At 46.1% G+C, this 26,440-nt stretch overlaps 3 protein-coding genes across 3 annotated transcripts; 1 reads left to right on the top strand and 2 right to left on the bottom strand.

The window, feature by feature from the left end:
• Window positions 1-1,542: 1,542 nt before the first annotated feature.
• On the bottom strand, window positions 1,543-8,963 carry zmynd12 (zinc finger, MYND-type containing 12). The gene is made up of 8 exons (XM_076163373.1): window positions 8,824-8,963; window positions 6,840-6,981; window positions 6,491-6,662; window positions 6,205-6,374; window positions 5,781-5,903; window positions 5,597-5,681; window positions 4,215-4,360; window positions 1,543-2,647 (listed from the first exon to the last, which is right to left on the bottom strand). The coding sequence occupies exons 1-8, from the start codon at window positions 8,961-8,963 to the stop codon at window positions 2,525-2,527; spliced, it is 1,101 nt and encodes a 366-aa protein (XP_076019488.1). The 3' UTR covers window positions 1,543-2,524.
• A 418-nt stretch (window positions 8,964-9,381) lies between these two features.
• emp3b (epithelial membrane protein 3b (MAM blood group)) lies at window positions 9,382-11,805 on the bottom strand. The gene is made up of 5 exons (XM_076163407.1): window positions 11,663-11,805; window positions 10,640-10,727; window positions 10,431-10,533; window positions 10,200-10,340; window positions 9,382-9,963 (listed from the first exon to the last, which is right to left on the bottom strand). The coding sequence occupies exons 2-5, from the start codon at window positions 10,715-10,717 to the stop codon at window positions 9,788-9,790; spliced, it is 498 nt and encodes a 165-aa protein (XP_076019522.1). The 5' UTR covers window positions 10,718-10,727; window positions 11,663-11,805; the 3' UTR covers window positions 9,382-9,787.
• A 1,303-nt stretch (window positions 11,806-13,108) lies between these two features.
• Window positions 13,109-25,307, top strand: ccdc30 (coiled-coil domain containing 30). Its single transcript, XM_076163323.1, has 28 exons — window positions 13,109-13,290; window positions 13,862-14,083; window positions 14,833-15,015; window positions 15,100-15,220; window positions 15,414-15,604; window positions 15,853-15,942; window positions 16,068-16,142; window positions 16,582-16,738; window positions 17,055-17,126; window positions 17,570-17,679; window positions 17,766-17,857; window positions 17,966-18,158; window positions 18,292-18,390; window positions 18,522-18,650; window positions 18,817-18,954; window positions 19,115-19,293; window positions 19,409-19,676; window positions 19,869-19,991; window positions 20,087-20,257; window positions 20,341-20,550; window positions 21,042-21,199; window positions 21,332-21,497; window positions 21,679-21,800; window positions 21,980-22,121; window positions 22,247-22,383; window positions 22,531-22,648; window positions 22,770-22,834; window positions 22,956-25,307. The coding sequence occupies exons 2-28, from the start codon at window positions 14,069-14,071 to the stop codon at window positions 23,170-23,172; spliced, it is 3,741 nt and encodes a 1,246-aa protein (XP_076019438.1). The 5' UTR covers window positions 13,109-13,290; window positions 13,862-14,068; the 3' UTR covers window positions 23,173-25,307.
• Window positions 25,308-26,440: the final 1,133 nt, after the last annotated feature.

Raw genomic sequence — 26,440 nt, 5'->3', positions numbered from 1 at the left:
TAAACACAACACACACACACCAGGTACACAAACAACAATGAAAAAAAGCTTGTAAACTTGTAAAGACAATGTGGTGTTTACCATGGTTAACATGCACTTTTTTTCCTTGCTTGTTTTTATATTGTTCCTTGTTTTCTTCCTAATTTATGGTATTTTTTTAAAAGGAAAAAAAGTGGTTTGTGTGCACTAATATCGTCTCAATAAAGTGAGACCGCTGTGAAGCTTGATTTTATTTTCCTTTTTTTTTTTCTGGATCTGAACGCCCCCGGCCTGCCCGGGGTCGAGGGGCGCCAAACCCTACGGTCACTTCAATGCGCCACACAACAAGGAGCGATGACAAAAAAAGGCAGATTTGTTGATGAAACTCTGCTGTGGAGCGATGGCGGCGGCGGCGGCGGCTCCACACCATTTACACTGCTGTGATGTTGTCCAGTGTCTGTGTGTGTGTAAAGAAAGCATCTTGACAAATAAACTGTGAAATCCTACACACAAAATCTCCACACACACACACACACAAACACACAAACACACACACGCAGCCCAGTGTGTGTGGCCCCAGTGCGAATGCTTCTGTAAGGTGACTCCATCTCCGTCTTTGTATTGACGCCCCGTCGTCATTCCACATTTGACACTGTGTCGTGTACATAAATGTAACTCCATCGATCCCACAAGTGTGTGTCGGACATTAAAAGCCAACTACAGGAACGAGTCGAGTCTGACATGGCCCTCTGTATAGATACACAAACATCCATATGCAGGCACAGCGGGTGGATTCATCAAAGGGGGAATCCGCCGGTTTCACACACGGCTTCATGAGGTTTTGTGGCTGTAGAGGTGTGAAGACAGGAAGTCTGACCTCTACGACATCACGTGGCCCCCCTTCCCGTCTCCTCAATCAATCATTTCCACATTGCCGTCAATACAGCTTCGACTAAATCCCTGTACACACTCTTCCAAGCCAACTTCTTACGGCCCCCAGTCGGAATGGGAAACAGGAATGTGTGTGTCGGTGTGAACAGGATTTAAAGCCACACACACACAGCATCGGGTTCAATGAATTCACTCCAAGTTTAAAGCCCCCCGTTGTGACGTCGTAGAGGTCAGTGTTCCGGCGTGTAATGGTGCGACCGTGTGACCAGTAGGAGGTTGGATGAAACTGGCGGAATCTCCCTTTAAAGGTTCAGTGCAGCTGTGCCCTCACAACGTTCAGAATGCCTTTTCATTGTCTGGTTGTAAAGATGAGGGATCATAGTTGAGGTTCCTGCTCAGGTATGATTTATTTCTCCCGCCTGGTCTTAGCGGATGGGCGGTCAAAATAGAATGGAAGCTGATGGGCGGGGGGGAAAAGCAGGAGATGCTGCCCGTTACTGAGAGAGCAGAAGACCAGGGAAGACATGAGATGGTCCTTGTTGGATGACTCCAGATCTTGACCTTTGCTGTATTTGGTCAACCTGAAGTAAACTGGTGTCAGTCGCCTCTGGACTGGTACACAACACAACAAGGCTGTACACAAGGTTGCTATTTAATTCCAAACTGCTGCTAATGTATATTTGGCTCGAATAGTAAAAAGGGAATATAAGGAAATCCAAGTGTTTCCATGTTGTGCTGACTCAACACACAGAAGATGAACCTGAATGCCAAAAAAACAAAACATTTTGTTGTATAATTTAGTACTAATAATACTAGTAGTGAAAGGATTTTAAAGGTGGTTCTTTGTTTTGATATGAAGAATACAAACTGTTACAGAGTTGTACAGAGTATGAAGGATTTCACAGGTTATCTCTGGGTTCCTTTCAACTGTCAAGGTTCTCAAATCCAGCTCGTTTGCTTTGAAGGTTTAGAATAATAAACCTTGAACCACAGCAGGATGAAAATGCAAAGTTTATGCGTCGGTGAAACGATGACGCTTGTCTGGTGAGGACATTTAGACAGTGGAAATGTTCTGAATCTGAATCTGATGAATATGAAACAGTGTTAAAAAAGGTTCCAGGTTGCTGCGGCTTAGGAGAGAACATTGGCGCCACTTCCCTGCTAAGCGTTCTGACAGTGTTACAAAGGGATCCCAAAATGACTTGTAATTCAATTATGTGCAACATGATGTAAATATGCCCCCCTCTTGTTTTTTTTTGTTTTTTTTTTAGATTAAATAAAGATGAGTCATTATAAACCAATGAAAACGGTGTGCCCTCATATTTATGTTTATATTCTGCACAAGTTCAGCTTTTTCTCCTCTGGATTAAGATGTGAATATATAATTAAAACTCTCACTCACAGCTGGGCTACAGAAAATCAATGTACTCAAGAAAACTTGTAAAGTGAAGTTAAGTAGAAGTAAAAAAAGAAGTATAGTGTTTTAGTCACAGTATCCCCTTATCAATACTTGATAAGGAGGATGTGTCACCTATTTCTGATAAAAGCAAATACCTTAGTAAGTAAACAGTGGCTATTGTTTGGTGGAAAGAAGCTGTCGATGAGTTTATCAGATCCCCGAGCCAGTGGACAGGTCAGAGGGCAGCCGGTGTGGCTAGTCAGAGGCAGCATGTGGCTCAGTCTCCAGCAGCTGCATGAGGCCCTGGATGGAGTCGTTCAGCTCGTGGTTTGGTATCTGCTGGCTGGCGTTCAGGGCCCTGCTGGCAAACCCTCCAGCCTGGCACACACACAGACACAAACACAGGGGCTACAGCTGTTGAGAGTCTCCAGGGAGAGAGTGAGATAACTTACAGAATGATTTCACACGGCCAGTCAAAGCTCTTAAAGGCGTCTCCCATCCAAGCTGCAGGACTCTAGACATATGAATGGACTCTTATGGATCACTGTGGTATTACGTCAACAGCACAAAGACAGAGGTTACAAACACTACAATTAAAGCTAAACATATCCTCTGGATTCCTAAATCGAGCTGCGTTATGCTTTGACAGTGATGCCTTGTAAATCACTTTTCCTTACAACGCCCTGCATGTATACTGTTTATCGCTGCTACTAAAAAATACTGAAGATTCACGGTAACTTTTAATAGGAAATCAATTTCTGAGGTAACTGTGAACATATTTAGTATCTAACCAAACTCGTAACTTTACACTGAGGAGCATTGAAAGTCTTTTCACAGTGGTTAGCACAGAGATCCATTGGGCTCCATTCAAACTCTGAATATCTCCTGAATGATGCAACTTGTCAATGACCTAATTTGGACATGAGTGATCTGAAAAATCATTGAGTTCTGTAGAATAGCTGTTGATTCTTCATCCAGCCATTAACAGGCAAAAGAAGCACAGTATTAGTATTAGCAGAGGTCAAGTCTGTGCTGTCCAGTGTCGTGTGTCTGGTGTGGTTCCTGTTTACTTGCCCGATGGTTTGTACAGTTCAGCAACTGGAGCTCAACCACGCACTCTTATCCGGCCCCTTTGCCTCCCACAGCTCGGGACCCGCTGATCTCAAAGACCCCGACGAGGATTTAGGTCTGTGGCCATCACCTGTCTGATACAGATCTTCTTACACGGTCAGGGCAGGGATGGACCTTCTCAGGCTCTAAGCCCTTTTTAAATCTGCTTTTTCCTAAAAGAAGATAGTGTCCTTTTTTGGAATGTTTAAAAACAAGTAGATGTTTTCTGTTGTTTTTACATTTGGGTTGGATGAAAATCTTATCAATTGTCTTGGAAAAATCTGCATTCCAAAAGTGCATCCCGCCGCCAAGGCTGAGAGGACCTACAATTTCAACCAAAATAGAATTTCAAATGTCAATGTGCAAATGAGGCATCTTTGGGTGGATGCACTCAAGGAATCCAGGGTAAAACATTTTGATTCGATGTCTTACAGTTCAAAAGTTACAGGCTAAAAAGTGGTTATTACAGCGCCACCATCGGACCAAACTGGTAAAAATGAACTGCTTCTTCCAGGTGTAACATTTGAGATGTTCTGCTTATGGACAGTGGGACAAAAGGACAAACGCAGCGAAAACAGAGGCGAGCTTCTTGCCGGAGGTAATAAGCTCTATCTTATGGATAAAATGTCACGCCTCCATCAAGGAGCAGTATTTTCACAGAGAGACTAAAAACCAAGCCAAAGTCAAAACAGCTCCCGCTAAGTCCCAGCTCATCTTCAAGGCTTTACCACTTAGAGATAATCCCGTCTGCCACTCCAAGGAAGAGACGCACACGCAGGAAATGGGGGAATTGTGTCACTGTGTCAGTCAGCGTAACCTTGTCTGGTGGACTCACCTTTTGGGAGTCACCCCCCAGGAACCAGAGCAGGGCCAGGCAGTGAGCCGCCAGCGCCACCTGGCAGGGGTATTTCCCTGAGTGGTCCTCCTCAAATTCCAGGATCGTCCTCAACATCTGGTCCAGCTCTGCCCTCTGGGACTCGTCTGCAGGGAGAGAATTGATACGTTTCAACGGCTGCAGATTTAAAAGCCGGCCTCGCTCTGTATATGAGGGGCTTTTGTGGTATTGTGAGTGCGAGCATCCTCCCCTCCTCTCTCTCCCGCCGCCGCCGCCGCCGCCGCCGCCGCCCCTCCCCCCCTATAAACATCACAGTAAGCCCAGGAAATTGTGTGGCAGCTAACAGGCTTAGAGTCATATGTAGGCCAGCAGCCGTGAGTGAGGGTATTGGTGCGGATGCAGCGCAGCCAGAGATGTGTCAGCGGCGCTCTTTGGTTGGGCTGCGAGCGTGCAGCGTAAATCTGAGGGTCAGCTTTAGGATCGCACGGCTCAGCTAAATATAGCACGGCTGACCTTATTCTGAGTGATGGGCCGGTGATGTCATCATGTACGGTCGAGGTAATTGTGTGTTGTGTTGTGTTGTATTAGTCATTTGCTGCTTAGCTTCGTGTGAACACATTATTGGGACATTGTGATTTAATTAATTATAGGATTTGTTACATTTACAAATGAGTTAGTCCAGTTGAGTCCCACATACACTGAAATATGAATAGCCAGTTGTTCCACATGTGGTTTTCAGGCCTTCAGGCTGACTCAGTCCCTGCTTAATTGGCTGCACCTGTTGTTTGTAAATAATCGGCAGCATCAAACGATTTGAGCTTTAGCTGTCACTCAAACTGTTTCTCACTCCTTCATTCAGAGTGGTGACAAACATTTCTGAGCACTTCAGGCTTCATTCGTTCTGTTCTTTTCAACATTTTTGCATATTTCATGGGTTTTAAGAAAGACATCAAACAATGCTGCCCATTTTAATATTTTCTTTGCCATTCCCTATTCAATTACATTCAGATTTCCTGCAGGCCTTCATGCTTTGAGGCCTTCATACTTTCAGGTAGAGAAAGCACTCAAACATTCTTCAGGCATTCAGGCTTCAATCTGTCAGGCACTTGTTCAGCATTCGGCAAAATTTTCAGCTTTTGCAATCACAGCACACTTTCTACATTTCTACATTATTAACTATTAACCACCATCTTGATTTATTGATGACAATTTCTAGTTGATACTTGGTACCAATAAATATATTTTATAATATAATACAAGATAAGATAAATATGAAAATTCTATTGTTGGGATAAATGCACTCTCTCCACGTCGAAAACCATAACAAAACACAAACAACATAATCAAATGTACTGAATGTGTATGAAGAGGAAAAGACGCACCTACAGATGGCTGTGATGAATTTGGAACATTTTCAGTGTGAATCCTCAGCAGTTTGTTCAGATGTGAGTGCCAAAAATGTGCCACCTATAAGATAAAGACAAAACAAATCATAAATCACAACAAACAAACAGCTGAAGTAGAACAATATGCAGTAACAACGACATTAAAGCTGCGTGATCTTACCTCAGAGTATAAGGAACGAGCAACGAGCGTGTTCCCCTGTTTGGCAAACACGTCGGCCATGAGGAAGTAGCCTCCACACGTGACCGCGCTCTCCACGCCGTACGCCTCACTGGCATAGTAGATCTGTAAGCAAAGAGGAAAGTTACCATTAGCTTTAATCTAAGCTGCATTTAGTGGAACTGGGAATTTGCCTCGTTGTATTACTGCACAGAAGGCAATTTAAAGTGAATAAAATACAAAAAAAACAATAAATAAGCAGTAGGTAATGATTATGTACGTGTATATTGAGAGAAGAGGACTCTAAACACAGTGTTTATGTTTGACAAAAATCTCTAAACTCCATTTAGTGAGCAAACTCCAATCATGTAAGTGTTGTTAAATTGTTTATGTGATGGATTTTAACACAACTCATGCAGATACGCACATCGTTTGCAAAGTGGAACAGGGCTGTCTGCAGATTGCCAGTGGCTGTGTAGAGGCGGCCCAGATTCCTGTGCAGCTGGTGATGGACCTCCTGCCCGCATTCTGGGCTGTTCAACACCGTCCACTCCGCCTGGGACAAGAACTCCTGTGCCCGGGCTACATTACCCAAACCTGGAAACAGACACACAGAGAAAGGCTCACACGTTGATCATCTCGTACAGCGGGAGGAGAGGAGAGCATTCCAGAGAAGAAGGTCAAAGAGGCCACGCTGTACTTCCTTTCCCTACCCATGTTGGCCTCGGCTAGCAGCAGGTAGGCAGGGACCAGCTGGACGGTGCTGGGCCCGTGGATGTCCACGGCGCAGCGCAGGCAGGACTGGGCAGCGGGCAGAGCCTCTCCATGCTTCCCCGCAGCCATCTTGCTCCGAGCCACCGTCTGGGAAATCTCCAGCAGCTCCTCCTGGGCAACGGACGTGACCCAAAGCTTAAGTCAGGTCATGAAACTGACTCATGTGCCAGGAATATCACAGCACGTATGACCAGAATAAACTCACTATGCATTTGCTTTGATAGAAACCATGGCAATGCCTCAAACACAGTGCATTATGGGCTGTACAGGGGTCCAGTGCGGCCTCACCTGTCTCTGCAGCGTCTTGGCGCGGTGCATGTCACGCTCAGCCAGCCTGAAATGAACCTGAACCGGGCTGCGGATGGAGGCGAGCAGCTCGCAGATCTTCTGGTGGATGCCGGCCCGGTCGGCCTGCCAGTGCTCCTCTCCGCTTGAAGGACAAACCCACAAAGGCCCTGCACTCAGATCCCTGAACTGTCTCACACACATCAGGGATATGTGATTATGTAAAAACAGTGAAACGTCTCCGTATCACAGAGTTTGAGTTTGTTTAAGCAGAGGTTGTTAAGCGTTCCCTTCAGAGTGCACAGAGGGCACTTTAAAGTGAACGCCATTATAGACACTAATAGGTCTGTAATTTTGCCCGTCTGGCTCCCTGTCAGTGAGCCTCTTCCTTGGCGCACGTCTGTGGAAACGCGCTTGGCTCCTTTCCATTCATTACCTTTCCTTTCCTCTCCTCTCCTTTCCTCTCCTCTCCTCTCCCTTATTCTCTCCTTTCCTCTGAACCGTGTGAGTTTGTTTTTGTTTCTGGACTCCAGACAGAAACAGCGAGCTTGCAGCAGGAACGACTGGCCGCATTACATCAACAACAGAAGCACTGCGCGCATGAATGTGTGAGTGTGTCTGCTGGTGTTACCTATCCACACGCACACAAACACACAACCTAGGGGTCTTCTTAGGACACAGGACTACTTTTTTTTCAAATTGCAGAATTCCAACCACCCAGGCAAGCAGTGACCATAAACATTAGCCTGGATAGCAGCCAGTCAACAGCTCGCTAATATGTTATGACTCATTAGGACAGAACCAGCTCAGCGCCTCAGAGCTTCACAGTGTGACAGCTTTACACTGTTATTCTGGGCCAAACTGACCCACAAGTAGAGGATCTGTGAGAAACCCAAATATGACTCATTGCTGAGGTGGAAATGTGTGCAAGCTCTCTCTCTCTCTCTCTCTCCCTTTCACTTTCACTGCATTTAAATTTCGTTGTACTGTTCGTGCAATGACGGTAAAGATATTCAATTCTGTTCTCTCTCTGTCTCTCTCTTTCTCTCACACACTCACTCTCTCTGTCTCCGCCTCTCTGTCTCTGTCTCTCTCTTGCTGTACTGTAGTTTCTATGACTGGCTCACTGACAGGCCCACAAATTAAACCAGATCAGATGGGTGCAGATGTTTTCTCCCCGTCTGTACAGTGGGATTGCACACATTCTTCAGCTGTTTGGGTTTGAGAATAATTCCAGAGGACATTCAGCCTTCAAAAGTTTGATTTCTTTCCTCATTTGTCACAAAAAGTGTGCTTTCAAATTCTCCTGTATGGTACAAAATAGTTCTCCCCAGACATCTGGTATAAACAAAGCTTAACTAACTTACTAGTGGCCTAATTACATTTCAGTGTTTGTGGTATTTGTGTTTTTGTGTTCGGGCCAACAAGCCTCGAGCTGATAAAAGTGTGTGTAAGCTTCATTAGAGTAGCTGGTTTTAGTGGCTCATCCCTTTAAATCCCAACAGGAAAGGATGTCACCACATGCTGCGTTCACGGCTCCTCTTCGCGTCGGCGTTCAGAGAATGAGGATTTCATCAAACACAATATTAGCAACGATAATTACACGACTAATAGCTTTTTCCTTTGGTCCGCTGAGGATTTTAGGCTGAACAAAAGCGCTGTTCTTGTCGATGTGTGTGTGTTATGTAACCGTCAGAGGCTCCCTGGCAGAAACACGCACCAAAATACCCTTTGTGGTAATTTCATTTCCAGCTGTTCCTCTGTCACATGAACGTCTTTCACGCCGACGTGCTGAGTGTGCTGTTAAATAACCAAACGCAGCGCACACTGCCACCTAGCGTCCAAACAGAGAACGTCCCGGGGCCCCCTTCAGACGGTTTAGGAAAATAAAACACCAGATAACTATCGCTTTTGTTGATTAACTACTGCTTAATTGACACATGTATAACCGAAATAGTCATTTATATTAAATATTAAACAGACTTACCAGTAAAAAGTGACCCGGCACTGGGTGCATTGCAGGTGAGCTCGGTTCTGACAAAGTTCGCACAGCTTTGTCGTCCCTTTAGATAACGCGAGAGGAAGGATCTCAGCTGGAGAACACGAGTCAGGAGACAAACTTTCCATTTTCACAAGCGGCTCGATGCGAAATGAGAGAAAACACCCCCGTTCTACTGGGCTGCTGAGAAATCTGTGCCCTGGCCGTTTACAATCACTATGGCAACGACCTTTGAACTAGGAGTCTTAAAAACGCAATGTCTCCCACACGGTAATATAATTGTAAGTATGAATGGCGCGAATAATAATTAATGGCGTCCTCATGTAGTTTTGCGTGTACTTGTGAGGTTCATCAAAAGTTTATTTCCCTAAACTAATTCATTATTTAGATTAGTAGATGTATGGTATAGTTTAGTAAAGTGTATGTATTGTACTGTGGCGAGTATCTTAGTATAGTTTACTTTTGTATAGAGTGGTATACAATTTAGCAAAGCACTTCAGTGACTATCCCATATAATTAATTCAATAAATACAAATTGTGCATTCATTTCTGTTTTTGTGTGATATTTATTGAGAAAATCACAGGTAATTATGAAATGCATGCGCCACATAAGCTTTACGTACAAAAATATATTTCCACTTTGCTCTGCATATTATTAATGGCAATTCAAAAGGCACATAAGGTTACAGGCCCACAACACCAGGTCAAATCAAATCAAATACAAATCTGTGCTTTGCTATTTGGCTTCTTTGGTGAACACATATCTTCAAATGTTGATAAAATACAAGCAGAAGTTTCAATGTCTGATAAAGGGACGTCACAGAGAAAAGAGAAGCACCTCCACCATAGCAACAGCTGCATGATACAAATGTGTCTAAACTGAGACGTCTCATAATATACAACAACACCCAAATGCGTGAACATGTATAGCACTGTGTCCTTGTGTTCATGGTCACTCTTTCTTGCGCAGGTGGATGTATATGACGCCACTGCACAGCAACAGAGGGACACACACCCAGGCTAGGATGAAGCAGTAGCCAAAGTGTCCTGAGGTCAGTTCTCTGGAATCTTGCAGGATCTCCTTGTTGTGTAACGTGTAGATGAGAGCCGCTGAAAACGCTGTAAGACCTACAATGCAGACATTACGGATAGGAATAATGTTCAAAAATCAGAATCCTTTCCACCAACCTTAACCCTAACCCTAAAATTATAATAAGGTAAAATTAATCATAATAATAAAGAAAAGGTAAAGCCCTTGCTATTAATAACACATAGCAGCAGCAACAAGTACAAATGTCTGCCAATATAAAGCAATCTATTATATTTACTCTGCATCAAAGGCTCATTTTTCACTTGCTTGTTACCTCCAAATACTTGACACAGCCCGGTGAAGTAGAAGAGACCCCCCTTGGACATAGTGAACAGCTGACCCAAGAACACCAGGAAGGAGACGGAGGAGAAGACCACCGAGAGGACCATCAGGACCTGCACTGCCTGAAGCCACTCTGCAAGGAAAAACAGTGAGAAGTTCGTACATTTGAGTCACAGGTTGAGTAGAATTTAAAATAGACTGTAGAGGTATAGTCGTTTCGTACCAGTTTCCCTGGAGGATGCGCACAGCCAGGTCTCTGTGAAGTTGTCGAACCTGCAGTTGTACCACAGGTCGGAGTTCTCCATCCCATCCCACACCCACCAGGACTTTAAAGAGAGGAGATTCACACACACGGTTGGAAGCGTTGCACTTGTTGAACGCCGCAGTGAAGTGAGTGAACATATTTAGTCTTATCCTGAACATGACTAATACCTTTTCCATGGTTGCGATGAACAGCATGGCCAGTGTGATGAGATGCAGCAGGGTCACAAACATGAGCAGGTAAGCCATCTTCACGGCCCTGTCAAAAAACAAACAACGTGCTGAATGTAGGCGTCCAGTATAAGCAGGGAAACAGTGTGTGACCCGATTTAACGCGCTTCTCGGTTCCACACAGAAACTCAGTGTTGGGGAACCTTCCTGTTTTGCCTTGAAACATAAAATGGAAAATGTGAGGAGCCAAACAAAGTATGGCCTGTGTTACGTAAGCTGGATGAAAACAGAGTGCAATGAGCTCTTTCTCCAAACGCCTCTGTGACTGCTCTGTGTGTGCGATGCCACACTGCAGAAACCTGGGCGAGGTCGTCGGAATCTAAACGGTGCCAAAATATTTACCCAATCAACCTCGCCGCACTTCTCGCTGCTTGTTTTTATTGGTCAGAGCAAAAACAGTTTCTCCTTCCACTCACATTTGGTTTTCATTAAAGGCTGCTGTTTTTGTACATTCGGAGGGAACTCCAGGCCAAAGAAAGTCCTGTCATTTCACCAAAGCAGTTTGTTGAGTTGTACACAGTGGCGGTGGAGGCAAGCAGTGACGGGGTTACAGTAGCTGTAATGAGTGATTGCACTTTGGAGATCTTTATCTGTAGGAGAGGTCCACAACCAAACAGGGTGGGTGGCAGAGTCCTGATTGCTGTCAAATTATGTCATTAGACTAGATTACATCCATCATGCCGAAAAGTGAATTTACGGTCATAATTAAGTGAAACTGGTTTAAGAACCGAGCTAAAATCTAATTTTACAAAGTACACACAACATCCTTTACAAATATGTGCTTACAGATAAAGGCAATCTTTGTACTTTCCCTCGCCACCTCTTACCTTTAAAGCTTGAATGAGTGAGAGATGTGATGCAGAGTCGCCACAATCCAATCTCTACTTTGGATTCAACCCTCTTCCATTCCAATTTAAGGATTACATTCACAGTAAAAGTAGAGTAAAACAAATCTCTACTTACCCCAGGTTATTTCTAGTTTCCTCTGAATCAGAACTTCAGCAGCTGCCTCAACCAAGCTCACCACCACTCTGCAACGTGCTGCCCCTCTTGGTGGTCCTCTCCTTTCCAGCCTCGCCACACCCCCTCTGCTTTTTTCGGTCAATCCATCCAAAGTTTCCAGAAGGAACGCCCATTTCCTCCCCGGCAGAACAGAGCTCCCTTTTGCTCTCTCTCTTGTAGTCCCTCAGTACAACATCACGGTCCAAAAAAAGGCTCAGGCGAGACCCACCCATGGCCAGTGGGAGCACATGTAACCACATGAAAAGACCTCGCCTGTAAACAGTGCATTTGGGCCGCACCACCTATAATGAGCATTCTGACATTCCTGCTCAAATCCCTGGGATGAGTCAGGAGTGGACAGATATGAAGGATAATTACACACATGTGACACATTTCTGCTGCAGAGGATCAGGAGTATTCAGAGTATGTTAGTCACAAAGAAAACATCTGGGCTGAACATGTGAAGTCAGCGGAGGGACCAGAAAAACCACTCATAAAGTCTCAAAATATCAATGAAAGCTTTAATATAAATTTGGAAGACAACACAACCTTGAGAAAAGTGTATGTTTATAAATATTTGAAGATGGCTTTCTCACATTGGTGTTTATATTGAATTTAACGATAAGTAAATCAATAAAAACCTTACTGTCATTTAAATGCTGAGATCATTGCAGAATCCCAAGGATGGATTCTGAATTTCACATCCCATCCATATTCCCACACATGTAATAAGGGTTATGACGAGGCGCCCCCTGGTGGTTTGACTTCAGTTTAGCTTAACGTCTATTTGCAATAACTACAAGTATCCTAACCCTGACTTCAAATGTAAAATAGGAGGAATGCGGATGCACATATGCATATGTGTCTACCGTGTATTATGTTAAGCTCTGAGTGCTTCATCAATAAGTGATTTGCATATCTAATTTTGTTGTATTTGAAAAATGAATTGTATTGTAGTTTTATGTAAGTTAATACATAACAATTCATATAAATATAGCCTTGTTTTACCCATTTTACATTAGTGTATTAAATTATGAATGCCTGACCTATCCAGGCTACAGGAAAAGAAAATGAATGCAGCTTCCAGGTTTGATTTCCATAAACTTTATGTTAATGTATGTTTGACGCCCAAAGAGCACCCTTATCTGACACCATGGCAACCCTACCTCGTTGAGGTAAAAGCCTCCAGAGTTGCTTCCAGGAAAGTTTAACTCGCGATGACGAGGTTCGAATGTTTGATACAAACAAAAGCCTATTTTCGTGGCATTTATTTGAATTGCCCAGCATTTTATTGCGAATATACTCCTTATTTATCTTTCATAGGTTCCCCTGTATCCATACGATGGTACGGTCCGTTGCCTAGGTAGCTGAAGAAGCCAGTCCACACAGCCACGCCTGCTGCCCCCCGCACCTGGTTCACCGCCGCTCATCGCTTTGGAGAGGCGAGTAGAACTTCCCATGCCTGCTGGAAGCTTCTCCTCCATCACTGCACCCCGGCTGAACTCTTCTGATCCGAGCGGCCGTGACGGGAAACACCGCAGCCTTCACCATTTACTGCCCGGTGGCCACTGGAGAGAGCGGCGGCTAAGGTTAGCGAGCTAGCGGGAGGTTAGCGGGACGCGGAGTTGAACTAACTTTGGCTCTAACTTTGCTCACCGCGGAGCTCCGCCGGTACAAGCAGCTGCGTGGAGCTCCTGCCGGGTTAACACGACGCAGTTTAGCTGGTTTGGGATTAAATTCGCCTCATATTTTGATCCAGTGAGCTTGCGGGGCCAAAAGAATGCAAGAGGCTAAAAAAGGCTCCGCTCGCCCCTCCTCGTCAGACATTTTGGGGAGACTGGTGAGGAGCAAACTGGGCTGTTAAACGCAGAAATACGCGACAACATCACCGTTTATGCTGCGGCTCAGTCATAAACACCTGATTATTAATGGTTACGGTACAAAAATGCCGGACAGGCAAACACACGCTTGTTGCAGATGTCACACTCACTCATGTCAACAATGGAAGCTAAAACACAACACAGCAGTCTGCTCCATGTTTCGAAAGTGATGTAATTGCAGTTTGTCATTGTGATCATTAAGCCGAAAAGGTGCGTTGTGTTATGACTGCAGGTCCAGACTCGACTGTGTAACTTTGCTCTAAAGCTGTGATCTGTACAGGGGAATCAAAGACAAAGAGCAGCAGACAGGATGGATTAACTACGGCAACAGCAATTACAGCAATGATGGAGCTGAAGTGTGAGGATCTGCTCTTCTGTGGTGCCTTTTTGGAGATGAACTTGTCCCTGAGATGCCATGCAGGCTGTCGTCACTGAGGAAGACCGTCACCGCTTACAGATGCAGCTTCGTCTTTCTTAATGTGTGAGGATGGATCATGAAGAGGTGACTTTTAATTTGTTTACAGATCCTCATACCAGCACTGGATCTTTCATTTGAATCCAATTTGCTCGGTCCAGTGGATCAGTATTAAAGTGCTGCCTGTAGTTGATGCCTCAGCTTGTTGCCTTGTAGTCCATCATGACAACAGCAGAGACAGATTAGTGTGATGGTCGAGTACAAAAAGCACATGAGACCTAGTGCTGAGGCCGGGTCCTGACAATCTCCAGGACCGGCCTAATTGCTAAATGGGGGGGTCTGATCAGGTTACAGCCCCTGCAAATTACAGTATTGAATTCAGCGACAGGTGTTTAGCACTGGCATGCACCTCCAGCGTCAAGTCTGTCGTCTGAATGTCAAGCCGGGGATCAGTTTGCAGCTCCACTGGCAACCTCCATGTTGACAAGCTGACAAGTTCTACCTGCATTGTTCCCTGCAGCCTTGTTAAACACGTTGTTGGGCAAAAGAACATGAACAAGCAATGATCTGCTAATCATATCTGAATTGTCATGGTGATGATAACAATGACAGGCTGCACTGTTTTCTTATGGGTTCTGTCATCTGTCGTTTGTTTATCACTGTGTGAGTGCCTCTTCGTGTTACACCATAAAGATGTGTGCATCATAAACAGGAGGAATCGATTTAAGATGATTGAATGGAATTTCTCTGCATAAAATCTTACAAACTGCAGCTAAACCTATAAATCCGACCTGTAGACAGACAGAGATGATTCAGCTCCTCTCCTGGGTCTTCAGGTGCAGACGGAGCTGGACCAGATTGCTTCGCGGCTGCAGGAAGATGGCGTACCCGAGGGGGCCAACGCAGAGGAGCGGCAGCGCCACCTGTGGCAGCAGCTGCTCGACTGTCAGTCGCAGCTTCAGTCGGCCACACAGGAGCTGCAGACCTTACGAACCCAGCAGGCCACTGAGATGAAGGAGGTCAGACACTGTACGCTCCTCTTGACCTGATTGTGATGTCTCTCAAGCTGGGCTCCGGCTGATTTGCTCTCCTTTGTCTGTCAGGTGGAGAGCTATGTTGAACATATCCGCGGGCTCCTGGAGGAGCGAGAGGGTCTGACTGCAGAGTATGAAAGAGACAATGAGCAGCTGCGACTCGAGCTCCACCGGGCCACGCTGCAGCAAGGTGAATTCACTGTAGCTCACATTTTAGCTTGTCGCTTGCCTGCGTCCACTCTGTTTGACAAAACCAAATTCCTTTAGCCACAATGGAAGACAAAGGTTTGTTATGCGTCAACAATTTTGTCTTTTCGAAGTAATTTCACTGCCCTGTTAGATAAATGAATGAATGAACGTTGACAACTTCCTCTTCCTCCCAGAGAGTCAGAGCAAAGAGCTGGCTGAGATGCTGGCCCAGGAGGATCTGGGGGAGATGGGCCTCAGCAGCCCCAGTGAGCAGGTGGCTTATCTGTTGGTGGAGAGGGCCACGCTGCTGGAGAGGCTGGAGGCTGCAGAGAGACGCCTGGACAGCCAGAGCCTCACAGGCAACCTGAGAGAGGTTCACCTCCAGGTAAAGGAGCAGCCTGCAGTCGCTCATGAAGAACACTCAATATAGTTCATAAGTTTGTGTAAAGAATCGTCACTGGGAGTGTTCACAGCAGACATGCAGAGTAAATATCTCATCTTGTCATTTGAAAGATTCAAATGCTCTTCCCCTCCATGATGCATGTGACTTTAATCATTTACCTGCTAAGGCAAATGCAGAGATGATATGAAGTCAGTGAAGTGAGTGTCTGTTCCTCTGTGACGCCTGGACAGGAGGAGATGGCTCACATGCGACAGGCGATGGGCCAGGAGCTCCTGCAGCAGAGGGAGGACATGCAGAAGACCATCAACAACATGACCAAGGTGAGCTCGTTTTACTCTGGCTGACCCGGTAAAGAACTTCTTCTCCAGGCTGATTTGTCTGCCAGAAAGAACAATAACTTTCCCTCTGATGTGACTCTACACACGTTGGTGTTTCCTCTCAGCAGTGTTCACCCCAGAGTCCGTGGAGGAAGTTGTTTGGACTACGCAGGTCTGCTCAGAGCAAACACAATGGTGCCCCTGTAGGTTCCCACCGTGAGACTTATCCTTATACTAACTCACTAACGGTGAACTTCGGGAGGGGAAAGAGCCAAACTGTGGCGTCACTCTCACTGTTTCACTCTCACTGAGCAGCAGTTCTCTTTCTCTTTATCCACACAGAGGAGATGTCCTGATATCTGCATGGCCTATAAGATGAAAAGTGCATCGCTTGTCTCACTAACACACCTGTGAATGTAAAGTCCTAACACTGAACAGTGCCTGAAAAAGGGTGGATGGGAGGAAGGGTAACGGCAAGGTGTTGGAATGCGACTCATTGCCCTCCCTCCTTCACAGGGCCTGAGGCGATGATGATGATGCGTCCTTATAATGCACGTCTCTCTCACCAGCTGCATGTCGGAGCAGTTTTTTTCTCCCCTCTCCATCTCGTCTCTCATTGCATCTTTTCCTCTTCTCCGTCAGCCCCACGGCGAGGAGCTTTCCAGGGAGCGAAGCGAGTGCCAGCGCCTGGAGAAGGACCTGGAGGAGGCGTCCAGCAGGCTCGCCATGGCTCACCAGGACATCCGCAGGCTAAACAATGAGCTGGATGCCGCCAAAAATAACAACCTTGAACTTAGCGGTACGTTCCCAAGGTTGTCGTTCAGAGTTTTAGTAGAAGAGAGCACATTGTGAGTGGAATGAGAGGTTGTTTGAAATGCACTGCAGATGGCATAGGCCCACTAACATGCTGCTTGTGTGAGAGGTCAAAAGATCTTTGGAATGGATTCATGTTTGTTAATCTGAAGGCTTTAATTCAGTGATTGTCTTCAAATTCTAGAATCTATTCAGGAAGGCTTTCACACATTAGATGGCAAACGGAAGCAACTTTGGAAACGGGACTAGTGTGTCAGGATGACAGCATTAGAAATTGTATGTTTGTTTTTTCATCATCTCAGGGTCTGACCTGCAGGGAACTGTGGATGAAGTGGAGAAGCTGAGGGAGGAAGTGGACAAATTAAAACATTGCGGTGAGACGTCACTCATTTTCTGTGTGTGAAGTTTTGTTGACACTCCCACACTCTCACTGTGACATCAAAAGTAGTGAGGCGGTACTAGTTACCCAGCTACAGGAGTAACTCTTGCTCAGTAACCATGGGAGACTTGCAGAGTTGTTATTGTTTTACCGAGGCACCGATCAGAAAGAACCGCGTCTGCTGTATTCACGCTGTCATTAGTCTTTCTAAATGTGTCGTGTGTTTCTCTCTGCCTCACCTCTGTTAATGTGAAGTAGAATGAAAGTTGACAGGCTGCAGTTTAATGTGTCTCAATCTGCACTGAAACTGATGACCTCAACTTTTGTGAGATTGTTGCCCTGGACTCTTTCATAGTCAGGTGTCAGCAAATCACAAATTAGCATCGAGTGTGGCTGTGGTGAAAAACATAAATGCTAATATATTCTGACTTTGCTCAGATGTGATGGAGCTGCAGAGAGCCAAAGAGCACAACGAGAAAGTAGAGGCTGAGAACAGAGCTCTGAGGGAACGAGTGCACACTTTAGAGGCTGAGAAGAAAACACTCCCGGTTTGTAACTTACTGACGTCTAAATTAAAATATAAACAACAAAGGGTTTTGCGATAACGTGGGATTTTTTGGTGGCATTTGTCCAGAATGAAGCTAAACCTGCCGCTGCCATCAAAGAAGAGGAGGGAAAGGTCAAGGGCTTAAGCTCACCTGAGGAAAAGGATCACAATCATGAACGGTGAATACATTTCCACGCCACCTTCAAAGTGTTAGAAGTGAATTTGAATTTGTGTTAGCCCACAGGCCCACTTTGGCTTCACAGGTGATGTTTTCCCTCCCGTGTCAGGTGTCGGGAGGCAGTGGAGGATAAGCTGGTGCAGGTGAGGGAGCTGCAGCGGCAACTCCAGAGGAAGCGCGGGGAACAGGAGGAGCTGGAGGAGCGGAACGAGGAGCTGGAGGCCCTGCTGGGAGACGCCCAGAACGCCAGCAAGGAGGAGAGGCATCGCCACGAGGGAGAGCTGGAGGGACTGCACAGGAGGGTAACCAGCAGCTTTCAAACACTCAGTCAGACAGGGAACACCCCAGTTTCCCCTCACCTACATTGATGCCAGCACTCGACTGCATTTATTCACTAGACTCAGACCCATAGTGTGTCTGTGTCGTCTCATGCAGATCAAAAGCCTGGAGGCGGAGCTGAAGAAGCACGGCGGCCAGAACAAACTACTGAAGAATGGAGACGAGGGCAAAGAGACTGAGTCCTACTTACACCTGGTAAGCAAATACGGGCTTTAGATTCCTTTGTGTGCGTGTTTGAAATAAATGATCTACTTTGGGTTTATATAATGTGCATTTAAGTACTTTGGGCTCAGGCCAGGCTGTAAATGCTTTGTTTCACGGTGAAGCACCTACGAGACAGCGGACAGGAGAGGATGGCTCTGCTGGAGGCTCGTCTGACTGAGGAGAAGGACTGGAGGAAACAGCTGGAGGTCGACCTCGGTGCCGCCCAGGCCGCCCTGAAAAAGGACAAGGAGGTAAGAATGTGCAGCTCCAGCACTTCCTCCACTGCAACTGCAAATCAGCGGTGTAATGTATTTATTACCACGACCAAGATGGAACAGAAAACAAACAGCAGGGCGACTGACGTTATCTGGCAAGTCTCTACATGTTCCCTAAGCCCTTCACTCTGTAACTCTGCAGGCTTTGCAGATTGGCGAGCGAGAGTTGAAGAAGCTGAGATTGGAGGTCAACAGCCTGCAAACAGAATGCCAACAAGGGAAAACGCTCATCAAGAGCCTCACCCAGGTCAAGGGTGAAAAGGCAGTGCTGGAGGAAAAGGTTTGTTACATTTTAACACCAGTCAGCTTATTATCGCAAACAGCAAGTGCTGCAGTGAGGTTAAAGGTTAATAACACTGGAAACATCTCCAGTATAAAGCAGAACAGTATGAAGACAGCTGAGGATATGAGACTTCTTGTCCGTCTCGTCCCTCTGTCAGGTGGCCAAACTGGAGCGCGCCCAAAGCCGGCTGCAGGGTGAGCTGGAGCGCCTCAAGGACAGCGGCCGGGCCCAGGAGGACCTGCAGGAGCACAGGCTGCAGGTGGAGCAGCTGAGAGAGCGAGCTGACCGACAGGCTGCTGAACTCACCAGCCTCCAGGCAGCACACGCCAAACTCAGGTGGTTGTCACTCCAGGCTTCACAATGATTATAGACTATTGATCTGCTCTGAGAGACGTGCTGGTTATCATTTGTTACGTGTACTTTTGTCTGACAACTTCTTTTGTACACACAGGGATGAGATGGTTGCCGAGCGGCAGCAGAACACAGAGCTCCAGGCCAAACTGAGCTCCAGTGTCCAGGAGAGGCTGGCAGCTGAGGGAGAGAGAGAGAGGCTGGGGATGGAGGTGCAGCGTCTCAAAGAGCAGCTCAAGCGGCAGCACCAGCAACTCTCATCCACGCAGGAAGCACTCAGCAGAAGCCAAAAACCAGAAGCTCCTGTGGCTCAAGTAGAGCCCAGCCACGGTCCAGCAGAGAAGAGCAAAGAGGAAGATCTGGATCAGGTACATAGGATAGAATAAAAGCACCAGGATCTTAGATTAGGGACTACAGTCTGGAGGGGTTTAGTCTGGCCATGGCATGTAGTTTGAGATGGTAGATGTAAACATAAAGAGGCTTTTCTCTCTCAAGATGATCGTTTAATTAGATTATGAGTATCTGCTGTTCTCCATGTGTGTGTTGTATTTTGTCCCTAGCTCTTCCGTATGAAGCAGGAGCTGAGTCATGTGCAGGCGGCCCTGCAGCAGGACAAGCAGCTGGCCGCTCAGCACCAGCTGACCCTGCAGGCGCAGGTCAATGAAGCTCATGCACGCGTCAAGGTGTGTGTCACTGCCTCAGTATAGCACGTGATCTGTTCCTTTGCTCCTGTCCAGCTTTAACATTACACAGCCTCGTCTCTCGTGCCTCTATTCAGTCCCAGGATTCAATACTGAACCAGAAGGCAGAAGAAGCCAAGCAGCTGAAGCAGGACGTGCAGAGGGCCCAGAGCCTGTTCACCTCAGCAGAGAGAGAGCTGCGCTATGAGAAAGAGAAGAGCATGGACATAAAGAGACACAACACCCTGCTCGAGCAGGAGAAGCTCAAGGTGGGTGAAGAATAAGTTGTGTTATCCAGTCAGATTGTATCGTATGTGTGTTCATGCTCTCTGGTGTCATGGTCTTCATTCAGCTTTGTGCCGAGCTGAAGCAGACCCAGAACAAGCTAGTCCACGTAGAGCAGAACGTCGGCAGTCAGGCAGCCGAGTGTGAACGTCAGCAGGAGAAGATCAGGGAGCTGGAGCTGGACTTGGCACGCAACGCCACAAACCGCAGCACCACCTCCAGCCTGCAGGAGGAGCTGCAAGCGGAGAGGGCACGACTTATCGCTGCTGACAAGAAGGTCGGTGGTGGAGAAGATCTACAGGCACACAGTTTGTCTCCAAGCACAACAGCTCAGTATTACATAACATGTCTTAGAGGGCTTTAAAGGTCCACAACAACAAATGCTTCCCTATAAAGCTCTATAACAAGACGAGGAGCCTCACACAGAGACATGTCCTCTGCTGCAGCCGCCAGGTGTGCAAGAGGAGGCGTAGGCGGGGAAGATATAAATGCACAGTAGATCCTCCTCAGAGACCTTTTGTTTTAATAAAACCTACACACTCTGGTTTCTTCTGCAAACAGACATGGATGTACATAGAGCCGACGCTGCTTAACTCAGTGCAGCTCCATGTCTCTGCTTTATTCATCCAGGTGTAGCGCTCGTCTGTTTGACATCTTCAGAAAATTCATGAGCTGCCCCGGGTGAGCGTGGGAGAATGTCAGGCTGGTGCTTAGCTTGTCTGTGTTTGTTGGCCTGAGTGAAGCCCGTGGCTCTGTTTCAATTTGAAGGTACTGGAGCTGCAGCAGCAGCTGAAGAGCGCCCAGCACCAGCTGCGTGTGGAGGAGGCTCGGGCCGGGGAGAGCTGCCGCCTGGAGAGAGACAGCAGGGACCTGTCTGACACCTTGTCATCACTGAGAGCCCAGCAGCAGGAGGAGCACATCACCAGGTCAAACAGCCCGCAGTGCTGACACCACACTGTTTACCTCGGACGGCAGCGTCACCGCGAACGCTCTCCTCTATTAGAGGGCACGTTCCCCCGTCCAGATGTAACCCCTCATTCTGTCTGTTGTTCTCTCAGAAAGCTGTTGGAGCAGCGTGAGGAGGAGCTGCAGCAGCAGGTGCGCAGCCTGAGGCTGAAGGAGGCGACGCTGACCAGGACAAACGCCGAGCTCAGCCACCGCGCCCAGCAGCTGGACACGCGTCTGAACCTGCAGGAGGCCGAGCTCAGCAAGGCCAGAGAGGAGGTCAGACATCACACCTCACACACTTCACCTCAGATTCACAACCTGGAATGTGTTTTAAGGAAATATACTGTATATTAAAGTCATATTTTGGTAATTTTCCAATCTCTTTTACATGTAATGTAATATAAGATGTGTGTCGATGCTTTATTGCTACATTGAACGCGTTGTTCTTGTCTTTCAGGCGAGAGGAAGTCAGAAGTCAGGCCACAGGCTGCAGGAGGAGCTGGCAGCCGGTCAGCAGGAGTGTGACAGACTGCAGGTGGAGCTGCAGCAGGTGCTCCTCCAGCTGGACACACACATCAGGTGACACACACACACACACACATTTCATCAAGGCAGTGCCAAGAAATTGGACCTCAGTTCTTTTGATGGCACAGTTGTATTGCTCTCCAGTATCCAGCGTATTGGATTCTTGATTTTTGGTGACAGTTTAATGTTTTTCTTTTGGCTATTTCACGCCTCTCCACTCTTCTGTTGACCAGGAAGTACAATGAGAAACAGTGCCAGCACAAAGCCAAGCTGCGTCTGGCCAAGCAGGTGTTCCTGAAGGCCACGGCACAGAGAGACTGCACCATCCAGAGGCTGGAGAACGACCTGGCCCTGGCCTCCAGCCTCTCACACAAGGTCAGAACATATATGTACATATATGTACTGTCTGTAGTTACTTAGACTCACATAGAGGACTGTTATCTTTGTGAACGCTGTGGTCTAAGTCATCCGTCTCATTTCAACGCCCTGCTGGCACCCAGGAGAAGGAGTGGATCCGCACAGTGATGGATGAAAACGAGAAGCTCATGGAGGAGAAGAGGGAGCTGCTGCGGAGGATAAGTGAGGCGGAGGACATAGGCAGCACCGGCATGAGGACTGCCTCTACTGTCCAACACAGGTATTACAATAAATCTGCGCTCAATAGAAATGTTCTGTTTAAGGTCGTTCAGCCGCAGGTTAGTAATTTAATTTCCTTGTTCACTCTTTCTCCTCACTTGGTTATTGTTTGGGGTTTGTTTGTGTAAGTGAACATTTGTTATTCCAGGGTCAATGTGTTGGAGGTGGAGAACGGACAATTACAGGACCGGACCCTGAAGCTCTCCAATCAAGTCAGTTCCTTAGAGCGTGCCCTGAGGAACATCCATTCTTTCTACAGCCTAGAGGTAACAGATGAGTGGCAGATGATTTCAAACCCAAATTAGGTGTAGTGATTTGTGTGACCTGTTCCTTACTCTGTCTGTCTGTCTGTCTGTCTGTCTGTCTGTCTGTCTGTACACTTTGTAGAATGCCAAGAAAATGATTCCCTCTGAAAGTCTCTGTGACAACATCCTCCACACGTCTACACTAAGGTAGGACAGTTTGTTTTTGTCTGTGGTGAAACACATGATAGATTTCATTTGGCCTCTTATAGTCCATGACTTGTATGCGATGGCCGTTGTGTCTCATGGTGTCTTGACCGTGTGCCACCAGTCTGACGTCAGGCTCTTACAATCCCCTGGGCATCCTGGACGCCATCTGCCGAGTGAAGGTGGGCGAGCGCGCGGCGGTGGAGAGCAGCCGATTCTCCGTGTCCGCTCCCCAGCCGCAGCCCTCCGAGCTGGGATACCTGAACCTGACCTCCCCTGTGCTCCTTCCAGACGCCAAAGACGGAGGGGAGAGCGGCGGCAGCGGCACTGAAAAGGTATGAGAGGAGGGACGCTGTGCCGACTACAGCCTGTGCTGCCCTCTTATCCAGGACATGTCAGAGGAGAAAAGAGGCGTAAAGGGGCGTGGCCAAATGTATGGATGCTGGTAGACCCAAATCATTTTGATCATACTGCATGTCTTACAGTTCAGAAGTATTAGGCAGTGGGGAGGCAGTGGCTCAGTGGGTAGTTTTCTGCTTGGGAACCAGATGGTCGCCGGTTCGAGCCCCTGCCGAGGTGCCCCTGAGCAAGGCACCGAACCCTCAATTGCTCCCCCTCTGCGAAGGGTGGTAATGTAATGTAAGTCGCTTTGGATAAAAGCGTCTGACAAATGATCGTACTGTAATGTAATGTAATGTAATTAGGCCAAAAATCAAAGGGTTTATCACAGCGCCACCATCAGGCCAACATTGAACGCGTTCCTCTCTGGATTTTGGTTCCTAACTTTTCGCGTAATCGTGCTGATAAAGGGAAAGACGGGCAAACCAACACGTATGAAACATACAGAGCTTTTCATGGGAAACTTATTTAGCAGGACAGCAGCTCTCCTCAATGACATGAACATCTTAGTGTAGGATGTCAAAGTTGCACACAGTCTTTGTAGAAAAGACAATAATAATGAAAGGGGGCTTCCCCTGCAGCTTTGCTCAGGACGACATGTATGTGACGTGTTGTGTTCTGAGTTCAAACTGAGAGAATCAGAATTTGGCAGATTTGCTGAAAGCGTGTGCCGTTTTTAATCATTGACGTATTCTATTACATAAATTATGTATATCTGAATCTTTAAGATGGAATGTCAGCTGACCAGCTTTTGAGTTGGTAGCTGACCTCACGTGTGTGTGTGTGTATGAGTGTGAGCACATTTCTACTTAGGAGGATAATCAGCTGTTTGCCTCGGTACACTAAAGCAAATCAGAGCGCTTCAAATCTTTGTTTAATGGCCAAGATAATGAACTGTTGTTACTCAGTGGTACTGACGATGATGATGGAGCTTCACTCTGTAGTGAAGTCGGCATCAAAGAGAATTGGACAATCGAACGAGACGAGTTCAGTGTAGCACTTTATCAGATGTTTTACTTGTGTTGTTGTTTACATGCAGTGAGATGTAGCGAGGGAATGAAACATGACGGCGTGCGTTTCTGCCATGATGCGTTTCATCTGGGCAGCGTTTTCAATCAAAAGATGCCTTAAGTATTGGACGTTTATGCTTTTATTATTGGTTTAAACGTTTTAAAATCCATCAGTAATATTGAAAGTTTACACATTTACGTTGAAAGATGCGTTTGATGCGTTTGCGGTGGTGAACTAGGCCTTAATGTAAATATTGGAGTATTTGCTTTAGACGTGAACGTTTCTTCCTGTAGTTTCTCAGCTGTAGCCGCTCAGATCTTTACAATGCGGAGGATAAATGAAACGAAGCGTGTTCTATGTTTGGAGCGGTCAGAGAGCTCTTAAAGAAGTAAAGTAATTCCAGGTGTACTTGTTGTCTATGTCGGGGTTCCTCATCCTGATTCTGAAATCGGATCAAATGGTTTCCTCCAGTGAGTCTAAAGGTCAGACAGCACTTATTACATTTGCCATAAAGATCGTCAGCAGTGGACGAGGGATCAGATCCACTTCTTCATACCACTAAGGTTCTTTTGTTAATGACATCAGGTTCACACTTCACTTTATAGTCGACGTGCCCGAAATGATGAAGTGCTTTAACTTAGTTTGGCTGCTGCTTGTGGACTTACAGAGCTTATACAGAGCAGCAGGCCCACTCAGCTCTAGATCAAGCTAACGATTGGGTTTTCAGAGGCATGTTTCTCTCATGACTTTCAAAAAAGTGTGATTTGAGTTTTCTGTCCATCTATAAAAGAGTATAGAAAGAAAATACAGCATTATGTTTCCATTGTTGGGCCAAAACTGAACAGAAGTGAATCCAGACTAAAGCAATAGATTTGTGACAGACATGTAAAACCATGAATCACAAGCTCTGACTGTTGTTGTTCTTATGTTAATGCATTTTTTTTTTACACATAAAACTATTTTCATAAATAAAAAAATCACCGAATCCCAATGTAAATGTGTTTCTTGCTCTCTCTCTCTCTCTCTCTCTCTCTCTCTCTCTCTCTCTCTCTCTCTCTCTCTCTCTCTCTCTCTCTCTCTCTCTCTCTCTCTCTCTCTCTCTCTCTCTCTCTCTCTCTCTCTCTCTCTCTCTCTCTCTCTCTCTCTCTCTCTCTCTCTCTCTCTCTCTCTCTCTCTCTCTCTCTCTCTCTCTCTCTCCTACAAACCAGCAGAGATGAATTTATAACAGTCTGTTTATTAAACAAGGTAAAGATACAAAGCTTTTTCCTTTTTTAAACATTGATATCCTTAGTTTTACTTCTCAGTCTTGGCTGTGCATATTTAGTTGTCTAGAAACGGTATACAGTATGAAACCACAATGCAAGACAGGAAAAAGTGTAATAAATCTACGCAATATCTTTTCATAGAGAACATGGGTTAAACAGTTATCATACAGATTACAGCTCAGGTATTCCATGCGGAAAGGAAAACCAAAAATGTTTACACGACTGAATACTGTAGAACACAATACAGAGTAATGGAAATGGGATGATAAAACAGTTAAGGCTTATACGTAAATAACTGATATAAAACATGAATATTAATAACATACGGGTCGACTAAAAGAATTACAGTTAAGTTCATACAGAAACAAACATAGCTCTTACAAAACCCAAGCGGAACGGTTTATGAAAACTTAAAAGGGGGGGGGGGGGGTTCTATAAATGAGTAACATGTTTTACAGTACAGCAACATGTACATTTCCCCTTTATCTCACAAAGAGAGAGTAAGTTGAAGAGGCAGGGTCTGTTGTTGGCGTCTGTTTTTGTCAGGCCAGTGGCTTGAGTAATAAGATTTTCTTCTTCTTGAAAACATACGATATACTGTATATGTATTTTACATTATTCTCAGTTCCATCTCAAACGCAACGTCTCGCTGTAGCACCTTTTCAGAAGCGCCCTGAAGAATACAGGGCACGCCGTTAGTACCGTCCAGAGTAACCAGAGGTGAAAGTTACAGTAAAAATACAACAAACAATACTGTGTATATTAAAAAAAGAATACTAAAGTGAGAAAAAAAACGAGAGGAGAATCGTCGCCTCCATGTTAACTCAGGATATAGGCCTGTGGAATAGGACGCACAGTATACTGCAGTTGATTTCAAAAGCATAAAGCTCATTAACAATAATAAAAAAAAAAGAAATACTTGTTCGGGTCGGAG

Source organism: Genypterus blacodes, unplaced genomic scaffold (assembly GCF_046128005.1).
Source record: "Genypterus blacodes isolate CSIRO-AG114 ecotype Tasmania unplaced genomic scaffold, CSIRO-AGI_Gbla_v1 ptg000131l_1, whole genome shotgun sequence".
NCBI classification, from domain to species: Eukaryota; Metazoa; Chordata; class Actinopteri; order Ophidiiformes; family Ophidiidae; genus Genypterus; species Genypterus blacodes.
Note: the sequence above shows the minus strand (reverse complement) of the source record. Positions and strands in the feature narration are given on the sequence as shown.